General features: G+C 51.4%; 1 protein-coding gene across 14 annotated transcripts; it reads right to left on the bottom strand.

Annotated features, from left to right (window-relative positions):
- Positions 1 to 2558: 2558 nt before the first annotated feature.
- Positions 2559 to 23891, bottom strand: MFSD1 (major facilitator superfamily domain containing 1). 14 transcript variants are annotated; one of them, XM_038145489.1, is made up of 17 exons: positions 23735 to 23891; positions 23587 to 23639; positions 22867 to 22979; positions 22461 to 22503; positions 21787 to 21854; positions 20803 to 20911; positions 20210 to 20312; positions 19313 to 19411; positions 18696 to 18807; positions 18159 to 18215; positions 17485 to 17641; positions 16262 to 16359; positions 15335 to 15447; positions 14913 to 14960; positions 14702 to 14762; positions 13007 to 13121; positions 12579 to 12782 (listed from the first exon to the last, which is right to left on the bottom strand). In XM_038145489.1, exons 1-17 carry the CDS (start codon positions 23889 to 23891, stop codon positions 12723 to 12725), a joined length of 1566 nt encoding a protein of 521 aa, XP_038001417.1. In that variant the 3' UTR covers positions 12579 to 12722. The 14 variants fall into 14 exon arrangements, 10 of the variants coding, with proteins under 10 accessions (XP_038001426.1, XP_038001421.1, XP_038001419.1 ...); XM_038145492.1 differs by lacking the exons at positions 12579 to 12782; positions 13007 to 13121 and adding exons at positions 13303 to 13947; positions 14529 to 14589; XM_038145491.1 differs by lacking the exons at positions 12579 to 12782; positions 13007 to 13121 and adding an exon at positions 2567 to 2699.
- Between the last annotated feature and the right edge of the window lie 716 nt (positions 23892 to 24607).

Here is a 24607-nt window from a genome sequence, read left to right on the forward strand (position 1 = left end):
CCCTGCGCGTCCCGGGTCCCGCGCTCCGCGGGCAGCCCCAGCCCCGCTGCTCCGACACGGAAACACAAACCACAGCAAAGCTCCGAGCCCGGGATCAACCGGGGGTCAGTCGGGGACCCCAGTGGCCTCGAGTGACCCCAAAATGACCCCAAAATGGCCTCGAGTGACCCCAAAATGACCTCAAATGACCTCAAGTGACCTCGAGTGACCCCAGTCAGAGACTCAAAAAACCTCGAAACTCAAAAATGACCTCAAGTAACCCCTGTGACTTCAAATGACCCCAAAATGACCTTGAGATGACCCCAATGACCTTGAAATGACCTTGAGTGACCCCAAACAGGGCCTCAAATGACCTAAAGTAACCCCCCAAAAAATCTGAAAAATCTCAAAACCCAAAATTGACCTCAAATGACCCCAATGACCCAAAGTAACCCCAAAATGACCTTGAATGACCTTGAAATGACCCCAATGACCTCGAGTAACCCCAAAATGACCCCAAAATGACCTAAAGTAACCCCAGTCAGGGACCGAAAAATCTCAAAACCCAAAATTGACCTGAAGTGACCCCAATGACCCAAAGTAACCCCAAAATGACCTTGAGTGACCTTGAGATGGCCCCAATGACCTCGAGTAACCCCAAAATGACCCCAAAATGACCTAAAGTAACCCCAGTCAGGGACTCAAAAAATCTCAAAACCCAAAATTGACCTCAAATGACCCCAATGACCTACAGTAACCCCAAAATGACCTTGAATGACCTTTAAATGACCCCAATGACCTGGAGTAACCTTGAGATGACCCCAAAATGACCTAATGTAACCCCATTCAGGGACTGAAAAAATCTCAAAACCCAAAATTGACCTGAAGTGACCCCAATGACCCAAAGTAACCCCAAAATGACCTCAAGTGACCTTGAAACGACCCCAATGACCTCAAGTAACCCCAAAATGACCCCAAAATGACCTAAAGTAACCCCAGTCAGGGACTGAAAAATCTCAAAACCCAAAATTGACCTCAAGTGACCCCAATGACCCAAAGTAACCCCAAAATGACCCCGAATAACCTTGAAATGACCCCAATGACCTCAAGTAACCCCAAAATGACCTTGAGATGACCCCAATGACCTCGAGTGACCTTGGGATGACCCCAGTGGCCTGGAGCAGCCCCGGAACGCTCTCGGGTGTCCCCGGTCAGGTGTCCGTGCCCCCGAGCAGCCCCGTGTGCTCCTCAGCCCCAGGCTCCCTGCTCTGCCCCCACGCTGGCTCCTCGGAGGGTGTCGTGCTCCCTCTCTTGTCCCCCTGTCCCCAGTGCCCCCAGCCGGGGGTCCCCTGGGCCCTGGCTGTCCCCAGGTGTGCCCACAATGTCCTGGGGCTCCTCTGTGTCCCTGCAGGGCTCTGTGTCCCTTGGCAGGCCCTGCAGGGCTGGGGGTGGCAGCTCCAGAGCCCCGGTGACACCAGGGACAAGCCCATGGACACCAGGGACAATCCCAGGGACACCAGGGACAGTTCCAGGAGACACCAGGGACAAGCCCAGGGACACCAGGGACAGTCCCAGATGGCACCAGGGACAGTCCCAGGGATAATCCCAGATGGCACCAGGGACAATCCCAGGGACAGCAGGGACAGTCCCAGGGACAGCAGGGACAGTGGCAGGGGGCAGAGCCGGGCAGGGTCTCGGGGCCTCTCCTCTGTCCCCCCCGGTGGCCCGGGGCAGTCGTGTCCCGGGTTCAATAACTGGGATTTGTCCGAGTGCTGCTGGTGGTGAACCGGCGCTCACGGATCAGCGATCATCGATTACGGGACACGGAGGCACGGGTTGGCCATGCCCTCGGACACAGAGCAACAATCCCTATCCCCACTAATCATACAGTAAAAACTCCAAGAATTCTATTCTAGAATTGGGAGGGATATCAACGATGGAATTCTGGAATCGTGTGGTTTTTTATATATATATATATATATATAAATGTGTGTGTGTGTGTGTGTGTAGATAATATGTATATATGTCTGTGTACATATGCACCTATATCATTTAAAAATAGATATTTAGATATGTATACATCTATAATTAAAAATATATAGATATTTATATTATATATATAATATAACATATCTATTATATTTCTATTATATTATATATATTTATAATATTATATATACCTATTATATATATTATATATTTTTAGATATAAATATTTAGATAAATATTTTTAAATTATTTTTCCCTAGAATTGCTACGCAAGAACTCTGGAATTCCGCAGAACATTCCCAGGGATTCCCTCGGGTTCTCCTCCCAGGAGGCAGCTCCGTGTCCTCGTCCCTGGTGGATCAGAGCCTTTATTCCTCGATTCTCTCCGAATCTTTTCATTGCTTTCAACCTTTCCCTGGCAGCACCCACGCCCCGAACTGGAATTGAACAGGAACTGCCAGAACAGCTCCAAACCAGCCCCAAATCAGCCTGCACAGCATCCAGGAGCCGGGAATCCTGAAATAGTTTTTCCCAGGAGTCCCAGAAGCACCACAGCACACACGGCCCCTGTGCTCCAACAAAAGAGATTTTATTTTTATAAATAAACTTTATTAAATTTTAATTGTTAAATTTAAATGGTTAAATTTTATTTCAACAATGAAACTTTGTTTTCATTTCTTTCTCACGGACACGGGGATGGAACTCCAGGCAGAGAAACTCTGAGTGGGAGACTGGAAACAAATCACAAATAACATTGATTTCATCAATATTAGTATTTTAAATTCTATTAAATTTCTTACCTACACTTATAAATTTTAAAATATATATTTAATTATTAATTTTATTAATGTTATTAATATTATTAATATTAATAGACCCTCTGAATATTAATGATGCATCTACAAACAAAACGAGCACTGGAACCTCAAAGCTCAGCTGCTCCCTGGGAGAGCATTTCCCTTCTGGTTTTCCTTCTTCTTTAAAATCTGAAAGGACCAAACACTGCTGTTGGAGTTGTGATTAATGCTGCTGCTATATTTTTGTTTAAAAAATGTTTTGGTGACAATCTCCACATTGTCACCAGCGATATTGTCCAAACTGGGGTTTGAAAGGAGCGGGAGAAGCAGATCTTCAAACCCAGCTGGCTGTGACACAGAAATAAAAATACAATTCAAGAGCTTTGTGAAACACAGCTCGAGCCTTGCTGTTCTAGGTTAACCTGCTCAGATCCCATTAAAAAATAAAATTATAAGGGTAAGAATCAGTTTAGATGACAATCTGTTCCTGTGAAAAACCTGCTCGCGCCTGCAAAGGAAATTGCACCCGTGAGAAACACTGACTCCCCAAGAGAGAAAAAACGTGAACAGTCCAGAGAGAGAGAAAGGTGATGAACACACACCGGCCCCTGCCAGGCAACGCAGCGAGTGTCACTAATTCACTAACTAAAGCCACACCCAGCGCCTTCCAATACCACGTAAAAATCAACCCTGGAATTAAAAATCCACCCATTCTACACAAAACCCGCCCGTGTCTCTGTCTACTGCAACACCGAACCAGGCTAATCGAGTAATTAATTACTGAGATTAATCAGGAGAGTGACACAGGAGAGCAGAGACCCGCAGGGTGCAGCCCAGGATCCCATCCCAGACTGGTTTGGACTGGGAGGGACCTTGGGGGGACCTGGAAGGGACCTCAGAGCTCCCGCGGCCATGGCAGGGACACCCCCTGTCCCAGCTGCCCCCGCCTGGCCCTGGCACTGCCGGGACCGGGGCATTCCCAGCTCTGGGAATCCCATCCCAGCCTGCCCTCCCTGCCCCAGATCCCATCCAACCCTGCTCTAGGGCATTCCCAGCTCTGGGAATCCCATCCCAGCCCCAGATCCCATCCAACCCTGCTCCAGGGCATTCCCAGCTCTGGGAATCCCATCCCAGCCCCAGATCCCATCCAACCCCGCTCCAGGGCATTCCCAGCTCTGGGAATCCCATCCCAGCCTGCCCTCCCTGCCCCAGATCCCATCCAACCCCGCTCCAGGGCATTCCCAGCTCTGGGAATCCCATCCCAGGCTGGAATCCCTGCCCCAGATCCCATCCAACCCTGCTCCAGGGCATTCCCAGCTCTGGGAATCCCATCCCAGCCCCAGATCCCATCCAACCCCGCTCCAGGGCATTCCCAGCTCTGGGAATCCCATCCCAGGCTGGAATCCCTGCCCCAGATCCCATCCAACCCTTGGACCAGCACGGAATGCTGGCACAGACTGGGTGAGAGCCAAGCGCAGGGATCAGGGCGCAGGAAAAGCTCACATCCAGCCCTGGAGCCTGCCCTCCCCCCCTTTCCAGCCCAGGAAGGTCTCCTTTGGGATCCATGTGCCAGGAGGAGACCCTGGGGCTCAGCTCCATGGGTGGGGAGGTGCCCACACCAGCTGTGCCCCATCCCTTGCCCACGGGGACACTGGGGAACCCCAGCTCCGGGAAACGAGGGGCAGAGCCCAAGCTGAGCCCCCAGATGGAGGCAGCGCATTCCCACTCCTGCTGGGGGCTGGGAATGCTCCCCTGGCTCTGCCCCGTTCCTCGGGCTGAATTCCCCCTTCCTTCTCCTCCGGGCTGGTTTCTGCAGCAGCTTCTGAGCAGTAATTAATATCCGGGCAGGAGGGAGGAGAGCAGGGCTCCCCCTGCTTGGAGATGTTTATTATTTATTCCTCTTTAGGCCTTGTTAGATGAATCCATTTTAAATTACCACATGCTGCCAGGCACAATTATTGGAATTTATTGGGATCATCCCGGTGCTTCATCTCCCGCGGATGCGAGGTGGGGGCTGCTCTTCCAGAGCTCCCAGGAAGCTGCTGGAGCAGCATTCCCTTCCCCAGGGGGAACAACCCCCAGCCAGGCCTCAGGCCACACGAATTCCTTTTTGTTTTCCAGCAGAGAGGAATCGTGGAATGGTTTGGGGTCTCGGAGCCCATCCCATCCCCTGTGCAGGGACACCTTCCCCACCCAACCCTGGACATTTCCAGGGGTTTGGCAGCCACAGGTGCTCCGGGCAAGGACAGAATTCCTGCCCCTGCCTCTATTTCCCAGCTGGGAATGGCTCCTCCTCAGACATTCCTCAGGTTTTCCAGGAAAAAAAAATCCCGCAGCTCTGCCCCGTGTCAAAGAGTTCACCCCATTCCTTTAGGAAAACCCCACATTTTTGTTAAAAGCTGCAGCTGCCATTGTTCCATTAAACTGCACGAGGGGCTGGGAGGCCACCAAGAGCTGCTGTAAATAACAGCACCTTAAAGAACATCTCCTTAAATAAAATCACCAAATAACTTCACCTTAAATAAAATCACCTTAAATAATATCACCTTAAATAATATCTCCTTAAATAATATCACCTTAAATAAAATCACTAAATAACTTCACCTTAAATAATATCACCTTAAATAACAGCCCTTAAAATAACACCACTTTAAATAATACAACTTTAAATAAAATCACTTTAAATAAAATCACTTTAAATAATACAACTTTAAATAACACCACTTTAAAAATATCACCTCCAATAATATCACCTTAAGGAGCACCACCTCAAATGATATCACTTTCAATAATATCCCCTTAAATAATATCACTTCAAAAAAATGTAACTCCAAGAAAATGTCACTCAAAAAAGTCACTCCAAAAAAATAACACTCAAAAAAATCCCTCCAAAGAAACCTCTCCAAAAAAAGTCACTCCAAAACCAAAAGTCACTCCAAAAAAAGATACCTTAAATAATATCACTTCAAAAAAAATCACCTTAAGTACCACGACCTTAAAGGTATCCCTGTAATAATATAATTTTAAAATAGCACTTTCAATAATACAGTTTTTAAAATACTTTCAATAACGTTTCCCCCCTTGGGAGGGCCCCCTGGTCCCAGGGCAGAGCATCCCAGCTGCTGCAGGAGGAGGAGGAGGAGGAGGCAGAGGCTGCTCTGAGCCCCAGCACCCCCAAACCCTCCCTCCCAACCCCCCTGAACTGAAGGGTCTGATCACAGCTCCCAGGGGAAATGCAGCCACGGGGAAAAAAAGAGCAGCTTTTGGCTGGAGGAGGGAAAAGGGGCTCTTGGGAGGAAAACAAACGATTCTGGGACAGAGGGGGCCCGGGGACAGGGACACAGTGGGGAGCTCCTGATGGCACCGTCCTGCACCGAGATGAACCCCGTTATGAACCCCCTCAGCCAGGCAGGAGATGGGATCTGCTCCTCTCAGAGCAGCCCAAATCCCAGCTCGCCCTGCGAGGTTTCAGTCTGGAGCTCAGGATAACCAGAATTGCCTCAGCGCTGCTTCCCCCAGATCCCCACTGTGCCAATATTGTGCTTCTGAATTTCAGGCCGTGCCCCCCCAGCTCTGAGCAAACAGCGCCAGGATATTCCCTTCTCCTGCCGTTTCCAGAGCCCTCCATTGCCTCTGCTTCCATGAGCACGGGGGGAACTCTGCACTCACCAGGGTCAGGTCTCCCAGCAGGGAAAAAACAACCTTTAAACTTCATCCCAGCAGCCCCACAGGGCTCCACGAGCTCCTCCGAGCTCTGCTGGTGCTGCCGAGGTCCCTCCACGACCCTGGGAATGGAAACATTTCATTCCTTGGATAACCAGGGCATCCAGCACAGCCCGGCACCCCAGGCACGCCCCAGCACAGCTGCACGTGGGGTCCCTGGGCTTCTGGTGAAACGCCCAAAAACCAGGAGAAAGCAAAACTGCAGCAGGGCAGAGCCACAGGACGGAGCCCTCACGCTCCTCAAGCCCTCAGACTGCTCTGGAAATCCAAACCTCTGCTTCCAGCTCCTGCTTTTCCCCCTGGAATATCTGACCACAGCCCATACCCAAGATTGCTGATGCCTGGCAGATTAAGGCCTCGTGTTTACCATGAAATAACCAAAAACCAGGAGAAACCAAAATTCCAGCAGCGTAGAACCAAGGGACAGAGCCCCTCCTGCCCCTCAAGCCTTCAGACTGCCCTGGAAATCCAAACCTCTGCTTCCAGCTCCTGCTTTTCCCCCTGGAATATCTGACCCAGCGAACACAAACCCTGCCCAGCACTTCTGACAGCTGGCTCATCACTGGAATGACCAAAAACCAGAAGGAAACAAAACTGCAGCAGGGCAGAGCCACAGGATGGATCCCTCACGCTCCTCAAGCCCTCAGACTGCCCTGGAAATCCAAACCTCTGCTTCCAGCTCCTGCTTTTCCCCCTGGAATATCTGACCACAGCCCACACCCAAGGTTCTGACACTGGGCACGCCGAGGCCTCGTGTTTGCACTGAAATGACCAGAACCCAGGAGGAAACAAAATCCAGCAGTGCAGAACCACAGGATGGATCCCTCACTCTCCCCAAGCCCTCAGACTTCCCTGGAAATCCAGATTTCTGCTTTCAGCTCCTGCTCTTCCCCCTGGGCTGTCTGAGCCGGGCAGCACAGGCACACCCAGCCTCCTGCCGCCCGTTGTTGTTTTAAACACTCTTTCAATAAACTCCCCAAGTTGATGCAGTTGGAGGCCTGCAAATAAACGAGCTCATTAAACACCACTGGCACTTAGCAGGATCTCTGGTGGCCAATCCCAGCTCGGGCAGGGCTGTAATTTATAACTTTGATGCCCATTTAATCTGCTCATAACCATCAATCTCTGATTTTTATTGCCCCGTTCTGCAGCCTGAGCAGAAAAGCTGCTCCAATTAGGCCCCCCCAAAGCGACTCTCAGAAATAAATACTGACTTTAATATCCCACAGCACAATTCCCTGGCATCCATTTCTTATCTCAGCAATAAAGGAGCTGGGGGAGAGGTTTGTGATGACAAAAGCAGCCCCGAAGGGCTGGGGAGCAGCAGCTGGGGAGCAGGAGCTGCTCTGGGCAGCCCAGATGGCAGCGGGAGGTTTTGGGGGGTGCCATCCCATCAGTCACCCTTGAGAAGGATGGGAGGGAGGTGCCACAGAGCTGCAGCTGGCTCCAGCTTCAGCCCCAGCAGGGAAATGGGCTGGTTGGGAATGATGCATGGAGCAGGGGAGGCTGCCAGAAAAAGAAATCAGAGGGAGCCATTAATACCTAACGATGCCAGGCTGCCATTAATTCATCCCCAGTCTAAAGGAGGAGCTGGAATTGTGATTTTCCTCTGGATATCAGCCTGGCTCAGAGCTGGAATCTGCACCCTCTGCAGCATCAGATCCCTTCTGCAAGGTTCCCCTGGGGAAGAGCATTTCCCACTGAAGGTGAGAAACCAGCTTTGCTCCCAGGCAGGAAAGCAGATGGAGGCACCTGAGCTGCTGCCTGTGAGCCCTGCAGCTCTGGGAATGCTCTGGGAATGCTCTGGGAATGCTCTGCAGCTCCTCAAAGGGAGCTGCTCTGGGAATCTCTCCCAAAAAACCTCAGACAGGGATCACAGCTGCAGCTCTGGAACTGCTGCATCGGAGCCAAACTGGGTTTCCTACCTGAAAACCACAGACTGATCCCCAAGAAAAGCCCCACTTTGAGAATGTGAAACACTGCTGGCAGTGCTGGGGCAGGGGACGTGCTCTGGCTGGATGAGCTCCTGCATCCCCTCGGGTCACTGGGAGGCCACTGGCTAACCCTGTTAGGCAATATTCCCGTGATGGATGCCACAAGGATGTGCAGGGTAATCAGCTCTGCTCCTGGGGGCAGTAATTGGGTTAAGCTCATGAAGAAACCCTCGAGAGCAGCAGCCTGGGCACACGGAGAGCAGGAAGTGCAGGAGGAAAGGAGAAGGGAAGAAATGATTCTGTGCGAAGGGAAAAATGCGAGTCTGTGGATTGTGCCCTTCACCTGACACCCTTAAAAGGATCAATGGGAATAGAAACGGCACAAAAATGGATGGGTGTGGCATTGTGGAAGTGCCAGAATCCCGGAATGGTTTGGAGGGACCTCAAAGCCCCTCCAGTGCCACCCTGCCACGACAGGGACACCTCCCACGGCAGGGACACCTCCCACTGTCCCAGGAGCTCCCAGCCCCAGTGCCCAGCCTGGCCTGGGGCACTGCCAGGGATCCAGGGGCACCCTTGGGGAATTCCACCCTCCCAGGGATGATTCCTGCCCAACATCCCACCCAGCCCTGCCCCTGGGGCACTGCCCTGCTCCAAGCCAAGCCCAGGACGCTCCGAGAGGGAATGTGCTCCCTCTGCAGCCTCCTCCCTCTGCCCTGAATATCCCAAACAATTCCAGGCCACGGACTGCCCCCGCAGCCACCTCTGCTCTCATTTCCCCATTAGAGCCAGGACAAAAGGAAAGGGCTGGATTTGCTTCCCCTGCAGCAGAACGAAGCCCAGAATTCCGAATTCCAGCAGAACCAGGGAGGGATTTTCCCTGGAGTCAGCTCTGGAGTCACCCTGGCATTGCAGCCAGTCCATCACTGGCACTGAATTCATGTCAGAGCCCACGCCAGGGAAATGCACCCAGGCAAATGAGGAGCTGCTGGATCTCCATGGAGCCTGCACCTCTCCCCTCCAGCTCTCCCTGGGTGTATCCCTCCCTCCTGACTCCTGAGCTGGGGTGGCGCCTCCAGTCTCACTACAAACTGCTTGCAGGGATTTCTTTAATCTAAAATCCTGGGAAATTTGCTTTAGGGAGCTCTTCTGAGCAATGCTTTTTCCTGATAGAAGGGGAAGTCAAGGTTTGCTCAGGATTTCCTCTTCATGGGGGGTCTGGAATGCAGGGTGGGCAATGAGGGACCCCCAAAAACCTCCTCTGGCCCAACAAATCCAAGCTGATTTGTTCCTACTGCCACACTGTAAAATAAGCCCCCAAACCCACATCTAAAAATATCAAATAGTATTAGAAATCCATGCAATGCTCACCTGCAGACAGCCTGGGAATAAAGTTGGGTTTTTAACAAAGTCCTGGAGTCTGGAGTTGGAGGAAATTTCCATCAGGATTGAGGGGACACCTGAGCTGTCCCTCTGGGTTTGCCCCAGCCCCAAGTGAGCATTCCCCCCCAGGTGCCACGAGGCTGCTCCTTCCCTGACCTTTATTTGCTATTTATATCAAACAGATATGATTATTTCATATTCCATCCCATTCCAGCTCCACCAGGGCTCAGTTCCTGCCATTCCCAGCTGTGCCCACACACACAGAGCTTTATAAACTCGTTAACAACTCCATTAATTACGGGCTAACGTTGATTGGGATCCTTTGAGGAGCAGCCCCGTGTTCACAGAGCCACAGCTGCAAAATCAAAATCCCAGGAAGAGCAGCTTGGGCAGGGGAACAGAGCTGGAATGTTTTTCCTTCTGTTCCCTGGAGGCCCCACCTCTGTCTTGAAGAACAGAGAGGCTCCAGCCCCAAACCCCAAAGAAATGAGGAAGTTTTCTTCCAAAGCTCAGGCCCAGCTGGATCAAAGCTCATCCTCCAAAAGCTCCCCAGGCCCGCTCAGGAACGGGTGGAATAACCACAGAATCCTGGGATCCCTGAGGCTGGAAAAGCCCTCCCGGAGCATTGAGTGCAACCTGTGACTGATCCCCACCTTGTCCCCAGCCCAGAGCACTGGGGACACCTCCAGGAGCTCCTGGGACACCTCCAGGGATGGGCACTCCAAAGCTCCCGGGCAGCCCCTGCCAAGCCCGGAGCTCCCTTTCCATGGGGAAATTCCTGCTGGTGCCCAACCTGAACCAGCCCTGGAGAAACCCAGCAGAGAACACCAAGACTTCACCAACTTTGGAAATAAATTCAGTCCAAGAGAAGTGAGGGATTGAGGTGCTTTTCCCAAAGACTGGACTCTATCCCATGGAATCCCAGATTGGTTTGGGCTGGAAGGACCTCGGACCCCACCCAGCCGTGGGCAGGGACCCCTCCACCGCTCCAGGGAGCCCCAAGCCCTGCCCAGCCCGGCCTGGGCACTGCCAGGGAAGGGCGCCCGTGCCAATCAGCACCAAAGCAAACCCCAGCCCCGAAGGGTTTGATCCCAATTTCCCAACTTCCCAACAGCCCGAGCCAGCAGCGGGGCGGTGCTGACCTCTAGTGAGAGGTGCCTGGAAAAAGGAGGATTCCCGGGGATAAATGTCCCTTCCCAGCTGTGCCCGCTCCCCTGCCCTGCCCTCCTCGGGCACGGGCACAAAGCAGGTGCTGAGCAATCGGCCCAGCAAATCCCTGCCTTTGGGATATTCCCAATGACTCCCAGGGAGGGAAAAGCCCTCTCCACGCTCAGCCACAGGGGCTGCAGCTCACGGGGAATTCGTCCCCCAGAAGCTCCCCAGGGCCGGGACAGGATCCTGAAGGGTGCAGAGAAGTCAGCAAGTGAAAGCAAAACAGGAACTGCAGGGGTGGAAATGCCAGCCTGGAGGGAGCCGCGGAGGAGATCCTCCCACCAGAACCTGGAGGAGTTCAAGAGAGGCAGAAGAACAAAATTCAGTTTCATTCTCTCCCTCCCCTAGCAAAAATCAACAACCCAGCAGTGGGGGCAGCTTTGCCTTTGGATCCTCAAAGAGAAACCTCCCCCAGATTCTCCACCCTTCTCAGGGGAAAAATGCCCCAACAACCCCCAAAGGCAACAGGAGAACCCTCAACAGGCAAAAACCACAGGTGCCAGTGTCCGGGGGAAGGTTTTATTCAAAAACACCCAAAATTCACAAGTCTACAAGGAAACCACCCAGCCAGCCAAGCCCTCAGGGCTGGTTCTGAGGAGCCAGCAAGGACCAGCAAAACCCAGCCCAGGGGGCAGGGAGCTCCCAAGCTGCTGCTCTGCTGTCCCACAGGGTCCTTCAGAATCCAGAACTTCCACCCAAAAGGTCCTTCAGGAAGGTGAGAGTTTCCCGGGGACATCGAAGAAATATCCGCTTTTAAAAGTTTCTTTTAAAACCAACTTTAAGACTGTGAGCTCTGCTTAAATTAAAAATATTAAACTAAGACTATTCTACATCAAATGCAGCATTTTTATTCTAACAGGCTCCCCTCTCTGATCCAAACGTGGCAAAGGCTCCTGAGCTTTTTGTGGCACATGGGGATGCCCGGGAACATTCCCCATTCCTGGGCTCCACAAACCTCCTGCTCCTGCCCTGGAAAGCAAGCTCTGCTCACCTCAGGGGTAATGTATCCAATTAGCTCGAGGAGTAATTGGACAAAGCAAAGTGCACTCTGCAGGAGCTCTGGGAGCTCCCTGTTCAGCAAGCAGGGATGAATGAAATGAAATTCCCTCTGAAATGATGGAAAAATGATGAGCTCCACCATGGAATTCACGGCTTTTCCCTCTGGAAGCAAAACTCACTTCTTGCTTTAACTCTTTTTACAGTTTTTAGTCACTAACTCTTAAAAATGAATCAGTTTTCACATTATTCAGGCTCGGGGAGGTTATTGCTGTTCCTGCCCTGGGACAAATGCCAAGGTGAACACTTTTTGTCCTTCTGGAATTGGAGATTCCTCTGCAATACTCCCTCGGGAGCTTTTCCTCACCTTTTCCTCACAGAGCAAGGACGGTGTCCAAGGGGAGAGGCTGGAAATCCCCAGCTCCACCCAGGCTCAGCCCAGCGTTCAGAGATTGGGATTTCCCAGGGATCAGAGCCCGGCCCTGCCTCAGCTACTCACGGAACGAGACAGGAGCTGCAGCAGCTGCTCAGAGCTTCCACCAGGGCCACAATTCCCGTCAGCATCTCTGCACTGCCCAGGAGGAGGAGCTGGAGGCAATATTTTAAATCTAGGATCTAGGCTGGCAGCAAAGCACGGAGCATCTGCTGGTGCTGGGCTCTGTGTCCCAGGAAATTCAGAGTATTCCTGCTTTTCCACAGGGCCAGGCTGCTATTTCAGCACACTTCTGTGGGCCAGGGTTGAGAAACAGGAGGAGTAATGAGCTGGGAGCTGCAAAAAAATAAAATTAAGACATTCCTCAGCTTCTGAGGTGGGCCAGCCTTCGATCCCTTTCCTGCATTCCATTTTTAATTACTGGGAGATTTCTTTCTGAGAATAAATCCCAGGAATTTCACTCAAGGTGGAGCTGCTGGCTGTTAAAACCAGCCAAATTCTTTAAATAAACCCCTGATTACTCTGGGTTTGAATTGTCTGTGAACCCCTGGTAGTGATACCTGAGCTCCAAGCTTGGACAGGTATTTATTCCTTAAACTAAAGGCATCAGCTTTTGGCAGCAATTTTGCCAAATCATCTTCGTTCTGCCTTCTGAGCCTCTCCTGCTCTTCTGCTCTGCAAAAGAAAAGTGGCAAAAAGGTGTTTGCCCTGAGGGAAAGCCCTGCCAAGCAGGGAATTATTGGAATATTAGTTAATATTGTTATTTTAATAGCTAGGAAATGCTCTGGGGTATCAGGTGACGGAGCCTGAGATGTGCAGGGATCATTAATTCAGTGTAAAGAAAGAGAGAGGCTGATTTCTGCAGGTTCCTTTTATTTCATTCCAAGATTTCAGTAGAAAGAGAAACCTCTTGGTTCTTCCCAGATTACAACGTGCTCAGGGAGTTCTGTAACAACTTTTCTATCTATTAAACAAACTTTCAACCTAAAATAAACATTCCAATACAAAGAGAATCGAGAAGGCAATAAAAGACTGCTCAGCAGTCTCAGAGTTCAGAAATCTACAAAAAAAAAAAAGTCCCTTTGAGCATCTGTGGCTCTTTCTGCATTGTGTGGAACTGTGTGGACAGGACACAGCCCCAGAGCTGTGAATCCATTGCAGAAGGGGTTTTTGCATTCAGACAGTGCCAGAAGCAGCAGCAGCGAGCTCTGGCAGCTCTGGGTGAGAGCACAGAAATGCTGTTTGCTCAGAAAGCTGCAGCCTGTGAGCAGGGGGCTGAGCTGAGCTCCAGGAGCTCGGGGGGCAGAGCTCAGCCAGCCCCGGGCCGGCAGGAGAAGCGATTTTGGCATTGACAGAACAGCAGGAGCTGGGGCAGTGCTGGAACCCCCGGGGGCGAGTGGATCTTCCAGAGGGCTACAGAGCAACCTAAACTCTGCTGCTGGCAGCTGGGGAGGTGCTGCAGCTCCCACCCGCGAGGGGCTTTGCTACTCAACTTTCCTTTCTGAAAGAAACAGGGGACAACAATTACTGCAAACCCTGGCCTGGGGCAGCCAGATCCCACAGAACCCTGGAATGGGACACCCCAGATCCCACAGAACCCTGGAATGGGACACCCCAGACCCCACAGAACCCTGGAATGGGACACCCCAGATCCCACAGAACCCCTGGATTGTTACACAAGGGTAACAGACACTGAGGTGTGACATCCCAGATCCCATAGAATCCCTGGAATGGGACATCCCAGATCCCAGAGAACCCCTGGAACTGTTACACAAGGGTGACAGACACTGAGATGGCACATCCCAGATCCCATAGAACCCTGGAATGGGACATCCCAGATCCCACAGAACCGCTGGAACTGTTACATGTGGGTGACAAACACTGGGCTGGGACATCCCAGATCCCACAGAATCCCTGGAATCACTGAACTGCTACACAAGGGTGACACACACTGGGCTGGGACATCCCAGATCCCATCAGTGCTGTGGCTTGGGCTCAAAGCTCCACATTTTGTACCCCATTTCAGTCGTGAGGCCACTGAAATAAAGGAAAGCAGAGAGGAAGAGTGGCAGGCAAGGACACCTGGATAATGCTGCCTCAAATACTGGCTCACGGGAGGCAGGATATGAAATCCTGAAACAGACTGAAGGGCAGAAAATAAACCCAACAGAAATCAGACTGGAGACATGATCTGCTTGATCCCCTCGGGACAAACACCTCCCAAGGCCCCTGACATTTGCTGGCTCTGTACTCACTCAGAAGCAGCTGCTTTTTGCAGTTTTGCCCTTTTCCTTGCAGACCAGTTGAGATCACCACCTGGAAGAGCAGCAGTGGGCACTCTGAGACTGTCACAGCTGGGCTCTGTGCCTTTGCTATCAAAACTCCCCCAGGAGCCCTCACTGAGGAAGCAGAAAAAGGATTTTACAGAAGCAGAAATTGAGGTAAGGAGAAGCTGCCAAGACTCACCTGTGAGGTGATTCACAAAGTACAGCATGACCACGGCGAGCAGGGACACTGCCAAAGGAAAGGGACGGGTTCAGCTGGCAATAAATGAACAGGTTTAACCCACAGCCAGGATCTCAGAGGAGCTTCCTGCTTTTGTAAATCTCCCTGTGCTCACAGCATGTGGCAATTCAGAAAGGATGTTAGTTTTAAACCTCTAATTTACACTTTAAAAGCATTGTTTGTCTACTTTCAGTCCATTTTTTAAATGCTGAAACTCTCCACGCTTCAAGGAAACCCCAAGCACTTCCCAGGCTGTGAGTTCATCCCAACACTGCCCCAGCTGACACCTCTAGGAGGGGAATGGTTTCTGTTCTCCAGGAAATGTGAAGCCAAAGAGCCCAGTGAAGCTCCCTGAGCCCACCCCCAGCGTGTTCCACACTCACAGCAAACACAGGCACTGAAGAAGACCTCCAGGAACAGGTACCCCCTGGTGTCCAGGATCATGCCAGCAGCTATGGCAATCACGGCCAGGCCCAGGTTCTGGATGGACTGCATGCTGGGACAGAGCAGGAACAGCAGTCATTTCTTTTCTCAGGAAAAGGGATTTTCATTTCCTCAGGAAAAGCTCCCCAGTGGCACTGAGCCCATGAGAGCTGCACTGTCCCCTGTTTGCTGGGACATGGGGAAGTCAGGGCTGGGTTTGCAGAAGTTCCTGTGCCTCCCCCAGCCTCAGGCTCTGTCCCAAACCCCCTCCCCAGAATGGGGAACTCCTGCTCCCAGCCTGGAGGAGCTGGAACCAGGAGTGGGGTGGATCTGCTCAGATTCAGAGCCTCAGGGATCAGGGGATGGCTTGGGATGGAAGGACCTTAAAGCTCAAAAGTCCCATGGGCAGGGACACCTCCCACTGTCCCAAGGTCCAGCCTGGCCTTGGGCACTGCCAGGAATCCAGGGGCAGCCCCAGCTGCTCTGGGAATCCCATCCCAGCCCCTCCCCAGCCTCCCAGGGAGCAATTCCTTCCCAAAGCTCCCATCTCAATCCCTCCTGGAGTTTAAACCATTCCCCCTCATCCCAGCACTCCAGCTCCTTGTCCAAGGTCCCTCTCCAGCTCTCCTGCAGGCTCCCTTCGCTGGAACTCCTCCCAGGGAGCAATTCCCAATCCCCAAATCCCACCCAGCCCTGCCCTCTGGCACTGGGAGCCACTCCCAGCATCCCGTCCCTCTGTCCCTTGTCCCCAGCCCTGCCCTCTGGCACTGGGAGCCACTCCCAGCATCCCGTCCCTCTGTCCCTTGTCCCCAGGTGACCCCAGAGCTTGTCCCCCCCAGGCTGGAGGCCCCCAGCCCCGCGTTCCCAGGAAGGCACGGAGCACTCACAAGCCATAGGCAGTTCCCAGCTGGTGCTCGGGGACCACGAAGGCCACCATGGGCCACAGGGCACAGGCCAGCAGGGAATAGGCCACGCCCAGCAGGCACTGGGGACACAGGAGCAGCACACGGGTCACAGCAGGGCACCTCGCAGGGACAGCTCCAGTAAATCAATGTACTGCCCTCCCTTTCTCCCAGCAGGGGCACGAAGGAGCTCAGGGAACATGAATGAGCCCCAAATTAACTGTTAATTTAAATTAAGGGGCTGGAATGAGCACCCAGAGCTGCAGCTCACTGCAGAAGTGCCCGAAAACCAAAGCCTGCAATCCCTGCCCCACCGAGGAGCAGCAAAATGCTCAGCTCCCAACAAACACTGCAGCAAATCTGCCCTCAGTAAGGCAGACTGCCACTGGGTCAGTCCTGCACATCAGGGGCTGGCTGAGGAACGGTAACCCAAAGAGTAATGCAGAAATAAACTAAAGAACAAATTTTAGGGGAAAAGTGAGCTGTTTGAATAACAGGAATAAACTTCAGAAATAAACTAAAAGAATAAATTTTAGAGGAAAAGTGAGCAGTTTGAGTAACAGGAATAAACTTCAGAAATAAACTAAAAGAACAAATTTTAGGGGAAAAGTGAGCTGTTTGAATAACAGGAATAAGCTTCAGAAATAAACTAAAAGAACAAATTTTAGGGGAAAAATGAGCAGTTTGAATAACAGGAATAAACTTCAGAAATTCTTTAGAGAAAAGTGAGCAGTTTGAGTAACAGTAAAACACTTCAGAAATAAACTAAAAGAATCATTTTTAGGAGGAAAGGAGCACCTGGCACAGGAATTCAGCAATGGAGTCAGGAATCGTTTGCACCTCACAACACACAGAATAATTCAGTGCCAATCCCACTGCTCATTTTATATTTATGAACTAAATATTGTATATTTTATTTCTATTTAGGGCTAAATCCCAGACCCAAATATTGGATATTTTATTTCTATTTAGGGCTAAATCCCAGAAATAGTAATTTGATATTTTATTTTCATTTAGGTCTAAAGCCCAAACCCAAATATTTGATATTTCATTTCTATTTAGGGCTAAATCCCAGACACAAAAATTGGATATTTTATTTCTATTTAGGGCTAAATCCCAGACCCAAATATTGGATATTTTGTTTCTGTTTATGCCTAAATCCCAGAAATAAGTATCTGCTGTTTCTTTTCTGTTTGGGACTGAGTTACCATGGCTATCCAGGGGTTCCAGAAGGTGAAGGCCAGCATGATGTGTGAGGCCAGTGTGGTGACCACAGCACACAGCACCCAGATGATGTTCTTGCCAACTTTATCCACCAGCAGGCCAAACACTGGGGACATGGGGGCTGAGATGATGTACACGATGCTGCAGGACAGGGAAATTCAAGATTGAACAGCCCCAGAGTCCTCTGTTAGTTCCAAGGCCAGAAGGAAAAGGCACCGCCCCAAAAAATCCCAATAATTTAGAATTCCCAAAGGGTCTGAGGGCATGGAAGTGCTCAGCATCCAGCAGTGACAGCCTCAGGGCCCAGCAAGACTTTTCTTGAGGGGTTTTACTGCTCTGGGCTTTGGCACATCACAAATCCATCCTCAAACTACCCAAAGTGAGTTCCTTTAGTGCTGTCATCAAACTGCTTTTATCACTCAGAAACGAATCACTAAATACTAAAATAAAACCCTTCAGAGGTTTTCTTTCCAGTGTGAACATCTGTTTTTAATAAAAAACACATCCACGTTTCCCAGTTACTCCTTGGGTGGTGTGAAATTATTTCTCCACTTAAATGGAGCTCAGGGGAGACCCCAAATCTCTTCCCACCTGCCCAGAGCCCAGAAATACACCCTGAACCCTGGCAGTGTTCCCTGTTAAATCAACCACAAGGTACCTGTTAATTGCACTGGCCTCTTGAGGGGAAAATCGGAATTTTTCAATGAAGAAAACCCTGAGGGAAAGAAAAAAAAAAACTATTTAGGAAAATGCAGACTTGAAGGATGTGAAATCAAAATTAAGTTAGACAAAAATATGAGAATGTGATTTACAAAAATATTAAATAGAGCTTTGACATAAATATCCCACATTCTCGTTTATAATTAATTTAGCAGTCTGCTGTCAGACTCCACAGATTTTAATTTAAGGATTATTCAAATTGTTTAAGGATTATTCACTTTGGGGAACACATAAAAAGTCCATAACCAACATTTGACCCAAATAATGAGGGACTGGGTTGTAAATATGGAAGGAATCCTACAGGAGCCCAAATTCCACCCCATGTTTTAAACCTGCATCCCGTTTTAATCAGGAAATCAAACATTCCTCATGCCCCTGAGTTCGTAATTCCCAAAGAATGTGAGGTTTTGAAGCATTTTGGTTACAAGCTTGGCCAAATTCCAAGGGAATGGCTGGAAAGGTGAGTGGCACTTACTTCCCAAGGCCAATGAAAGGGAAAACTGCAGCGTAGTAACAGACACAGATGACAAAGATGAGCCACAAGGACAGGGAGAAATCCTTCACATCTGTCAGCTTGATCACTTCTCCTGCAGAGGGGGGACACAGCACAGCAGCAGTCAGGAGGAGCACACCTGGGACTCATCCCCACTGGAGAACACCCAGGTGACCCCAAATCCCTCCCAAAGCACAGCCCTGGCTGGGGTTAAAGCTCCCCTCCATCCAAACCACTCTGGGATTCCACTGGGTCTCAAACTGGGTTTGTTTTTAATTGGCTCTGTCCCACGTGGAGAACTCAGCCCAGTGACAGGGAGGAGCTCCATGGCTCTGCACCCCTGCTGGAGGAAATCAGCTCCCAGAAAACAGAACCAGGGGCACAAACTGCTGCAAACGCTTGTTTTTATAAATAAAGCAGGTGGCAGGGCATCTGCCTGCTGAGCTGCTGCTTAAAACTAAAACTCCTTGTGAAAATAGCTAAAATTATGATTACAAGTGTGACAAAGTTTAGCAGCAGGCACTGGATCACCTGAAAGGCAAACCTGCCTGGTGCAGGGTGGCTGGAAGGGCCAGCTCCAGCTCAGCCCCAGCACTCACCTGTCTTGCCCTGCTCTTTGCAGAGCAGCTTCTCTGCTCTCCTGTCCAGGTAAGCCAGGATTAAAGCACAGCTCAGTGAGAAGAGACAGGTGACCCCACCTGAAGAAGGCAACACCACATGGTCAGCTGAGAACTCGAGCAGCAATTTGGGTTTCCAGCCCAGTCAGAGCAGGTTTTGTTGGACCTGTCAGGTACACCAAGTTTACCACCAGCTTTAGGGCTCAAGAGCTGCACAACTCCAAGGTTCAGGGGTAAACCAGAACCCCGACACGTGGCACACACCTGCCCTGGAGCACAGACAGGTACATGGATTTATTTTATTGAAATCATCACCACCTCATTTATTTTATTTAAGTCATCCCTCAGCTCCTCATCTGCCCCTTGCAGGAACAGAAACACACCTGGCCTCATTCCCAACACCACAATCCCCATGCCCGTGGCTGAGGGAAGGGAACACACCCCAAAATGGTTCCAATTTCCCTTTCACAATCAGATAATCACACACAAGCTTTGACACTCAGAAAATCTTTCAAGCCTGTCCTTTGCTCAGAGGATGTGAAATATTTCATCTGCACGAGACACGAATTTGAATTTGGCAACCCCAAAAATGCCACAGCATTTCAGCAGCTGCAGTAACCCAAGAGAAAATGAGAATATGATACAAAAGGTGTTGGAATTGCTCCTCCTGAGCTCAAACAGAGTTGTGCTGCTTTTAAGTGGTCAATAAATGCTTTTCAGTGATTAATAAATGCTTTTCAGCAGTTAATAAATGCGTTTCAGTGATTAATAAATGCTTTTCAGCAGTTAATAAATGCTTTTCAGCGGTTAATAAATGCTTTTCAGTGGTTAACAAATCAGTAACACACACAGGTGACACCAGCCCAGAACATCACTGACCTATGAGCAGAGCCAGGCCGAGGGTGCTGGGACCAGCATAGCCCAGGAGATCCTGCACTCTGGAGTAGATCCATCCCATAATGTTCATGTTCACCGTGCTCCCCTAGGCACAACAGAGCCACGTCAAGAGCCCAGCATTTCCCAGCTCCAGGGATTCACCAGGAGTGGTTTTTATTGAAATGCTCCCAGGGGACAGCAGGGAGAAGGATCCCAGGGATTCCCTGCTGGGTTGGTAAATCAGTCAAGGGCACAGCATCACAAACTGGGATTTACACAATTCATACCAGCCCGGGAGAGCTTTCACTGATGAGACGTGCACAAACCCACGTGCACGAGCCCAGACACTGAGCTGAACCGAATGCATTTGATCCAACAGGATTCCCTGCTGACAGGCACCAGGAAAAAGCCCCTTTCCCCTCCCTCTGCCCCCAGAGAAGGATCCATGGCTGCCACCCCTGAACATCCCCAGCCCCAGCTGGGAGCAGCTCCAGCTCCAGCAGGGAAGCACCCGCAGTGGTGAAAAAGCCCCAAAAGGAGCCCAAAACGAGGAGCACAGCCCCTGCCCACCCCCAGCCGAGCCCTGGGGCACTCACAATCCTGGCCATGCTGAGCTGCAATCCAAAGACCAGGTTGAGCTCCTTGCCCTTGAACCAGCTGACGGCGTAGGTGTTCTGGGCCACGGCCAGGGACTCGCCGCCGATCCTGCGGAGGCAAAGGCAGCAGCCCATGCAGAGGCACAGCACAGGGGCCCGGGAGCAGCAGGAGGCAGAGGAGCCTCTGCACGGGCAGATTCAGTGCACATCTGTTTGATGAAAAATCCTTTTGCCAGGATCTTTTCTCCTGAGAAGCTGGGAAGCTTCAGCTTCTTCCCGTTCCGCTGCTTTGGAATGGGATCTGGAGAATTGCTTACCCAGCATGTGAAACTGATTCTGCTTGGGAGCAATGACAGCCACCTGTGTCCAGGCTGTGACACTCACAAGATTCTGTTATCGTTCCTCTCTATTCCTGTCCAGCCTTCTGATGAATCCTTTCTCTCTATTTTTTACTATAATTTTAGTAAAGCATTTTAATATAATGTATATCGTAATATAAATAAATAAAAATATATAATAATAAATATATAATCTATAAATATATATATTATTATATAATGTATATTATATATTATTTATATAATAATAAATGATAATATATAAATAATATAAATAAATCAGCCTTCTGGAACATGGAGTCCAGAGTCTCATCTCCCCCCTCATCCTGGGACCCCTGGAGCACAGCCACACACATCCATGTACACAAGGCAGCAGAAGATTCCAAAATGGAAGGGCAGTGACTGAAGAACAACCAGTGGTCCCAGAGGTTTTGATTCAGCAACCCTGCAAAGTCCAGGTTTTGGTTTTCTAACGAAGTTACCCAAGGAAAAGAACTGGAGATCCTGCATCCCTCAGAGGCCTCAGAATGCAGCAGTTTTGGCCCCAAGTGGCAGCACTTTTCCAGGAGAGCTTCCCAGGGTTGGTTTTTGTAGTTTTCTAGATGGCCTTACCTCCAAGAGCACAAATCTGCCCTTCCAGACTCACCCAAATACGAATCTGCCCACTTCCATCAGCCAGAAGGCATTGAACAGAGCTCCCAGAGCAAAAACCACCTGCACAGAGCAAAGGAGAACTGTGAGTGTGCACACCAGGAATGGAACAAAGCAGAACTGTGGGGAACAGGAACAAAAACGATTGGCCCTTCCCTAACCCACTTCCTGCTCTTCTTGGATTTTGCTCCCTCTGCTGCTCATCATCTCCAGCCCAGCCCTCGTGGGACTGTGTCACCCTCAAACAACTGCACCTCACAAAAACTCACACATAAACAACGTGGATCCTTCCCACAATCCCAGCCACGTTCCAAGGTGAAACATGGATTCTTCCCACAATTCCAGCCACGTTCCAAGGTGAAACGTGGCTCCTTCCCACAATTCCAGCCACGTTCCAAGGTGAAACGTGGCTCCTTCCCACAATTCCAGCCACATTCCAAGGTGAAACGTGGCTCCTTCCCACAATTCCAGCCACGTTCCAAGGTGAAATGTGGATCCTTCCCACAGTTCCAGCCACATTCCAAGGTGAAACGTGGCTCCTTCCCACAGTTCCAGGCCCATTCCAAGGCTCCCTTTCCCAGGGGAGCCCCGGGCTGTCCCTCCCCAGCTGGCAGCTGTCCCAGGTGGAACACCAGCTGCAGGCCCCTCCTGTGCTCCCCCTGCCCTCACCTGGCCCGCACACACGAAGACGCTGAAGATCACAGTGCCCAGCCTGCAAAGAAAACAAAATCACTTCGTGCACAGCCAGAATCCTCCTCCTTCCCCCCACAAAACCCTGGTTTAGACCTGCAGCAGGGAACAAGGGGAGGTGGGTGGGCAGTTGAGAGCTCCCTGTCATAAACTGTGCAGCTCACAGAGAACAGGCAGCACGAGGTGCTGCTCTTGGAACAGATTTATTCAAGTTATACAGGAAAGGAAGCTCACCTATATTGTTAAAAAATCCTAAACTGAGCGGGGAAAAAATATTGAGAGGTTTGTTACAACCTTGAAAAAGGTTTCTATTCTAAAGCCCAAAGCTCACCTGTGGCTTTAGTCAGGACTGCCTGCACAGCAGGGACACCAAGGCTGCACTCACCGGATGCCAAACACCCTGTCGATCAGGAAGCCTCCAAAGAAGCACAGCACCACGTTGGGCCACGAGTACCAGGCATAGAGGGCCATGAACTGGGCTGTGTTCACCTTCATGTCCTGCACAGCACAGGGGGCATGGAAAGAACCATTATTATTGCTGAGCTAGCTGCAGGGACACGGAGCGAGCGTGCAGGAGGAGCCACGCAGACACAGCATCTTCTGTAATGCACAGCATCCCTGCGTGGGCTGGGGAAAGGACTCCTTCTGTTCCCAGCCCAGGGACACCTCCCACTATCCTGGGGTGCTCCAAATGGCCTTGGGCACTGCCAGGGATCCAGGGGCACCACAGCTGCTCTGGGCACTGCCAGGGACAGCCACAGCTGCTCTGGGCACTGCCAGGGATCCAGGGACAGCCAAATCTGCTCTGGGCACTGCCAGGGATTCGGGACAGCCAAATCTGCTTTGGGCACTGCCAGGGATCCGGGACAGCCACAGCTGCTCTGGGCACTGCCAGGGATCCAGGGACAGCCATAGCTGCTCTGGGCACTGCCAGGGGCAGCCACAGCTGCTCTGGGCACCCCGTGCCAGGCCTGCCCACCCTCCCAGAGAACACTTCCTGCCCAGATCCCACCTCCCCTCAGCCAGCGGAAAGCCCTTCCCCGCCGCCCCGTTAGCCCATGCCCACACAAAAGGTGCTTTTCAGAGCGCCCTGGCAGCCACTCACCCGCTGGACCTGCGTTTGCAGAGCGGCCGGGTTGTCGTAGCAGAAGTAGCTGCCTGCGGGGAGAAGGAGACGCCTCAGGGCTCCGTCCCGGCCCCCACACCCCAACCCCACCCCCCCACACCCGCAGCCCCCCGGGCCCGTCCCGCACCGAATCCCAGGAAGCACATGAGGGCCAGGACGAGCAGGCGGTGCGGGAGGCGGCGGGGGTCGCAGGCGGCGGGCAGGGCACGGGGAGGGCCCGGGGAGCCGCCGCCGCCATCGGCGCCATCGGCGCCATCCAGCAGCGCCCGCTCCTCCTCCGCCATCGCGCCCGCCTCACGTGAGCGCCCCGCACGTGACCCGCCCCGCACGTGACCCTCCGTCAGACACGTGACCCCCGCCCGACACGTGACCCCCCGTTGCCATGGCAGCGCCGGGCCCAGGCCTGTGAGGGGAGGCCCGGGGGAAGGGGAAGGTGAAATAAATATTAAAAAAATGGAGGTGGAGAGTGTGAGAAACGGGGTTCGGCTTGCTGGGTAAATTCTAAAAGTCCAGTAAAAATGCAGTAGGGGACAGAAGTAAAGCAAAGGGTTAAAAAGCGGGTGCTCGGCTCCAGCCCGGAGCGCCCCCGCGATTCTGCAAACACCCTTTATTCACCATTTCTATTACATCAGCCTGCTGCGTATTCATAGACCCTTATGCACGGCCAGCTTTTCCCCAGACCAGTTCACACGTTCCAAGAAGTGCTTAGCGCGGCTCCTCCTCGGTTCCACATTTTTAGAGCGTGCACATTCCTTGGTTGTGCCTTCAGTCCTTTTTTATCACCTGCAGTTTTGGGGCTTGGTCCTCACTGCCTTCAGAGGGCGAGTGCTGATGGTTGGCACATCTGTACGGGTGTGCTCCCCCTGTGTGCCTGGCTGTTATCCCATCCCAGCAGCAGTTCAGCACAAGCACACTGACATCAGCTATTTCACTAGGCTTAACTAACATCAGAAAGAAAAACCATATCTTTATAACAAGGTTACTTTAACACTTCACGTAT

This window comes from Motacilla alba, chromosome 9 (assembly GCF_015832195.1).
Source record: "Motacilla alba alba isolate MOTALB_02 chromosome 9, Motacilla_alba_V1.0_pri, whole genome shotgun sequence".
Taxonomy (NCBI): Eukaryota; Metazoa; Chordata; class Aves; order Passeriformes; family Motacillidae; genus Motacilla; species Motacilla alba.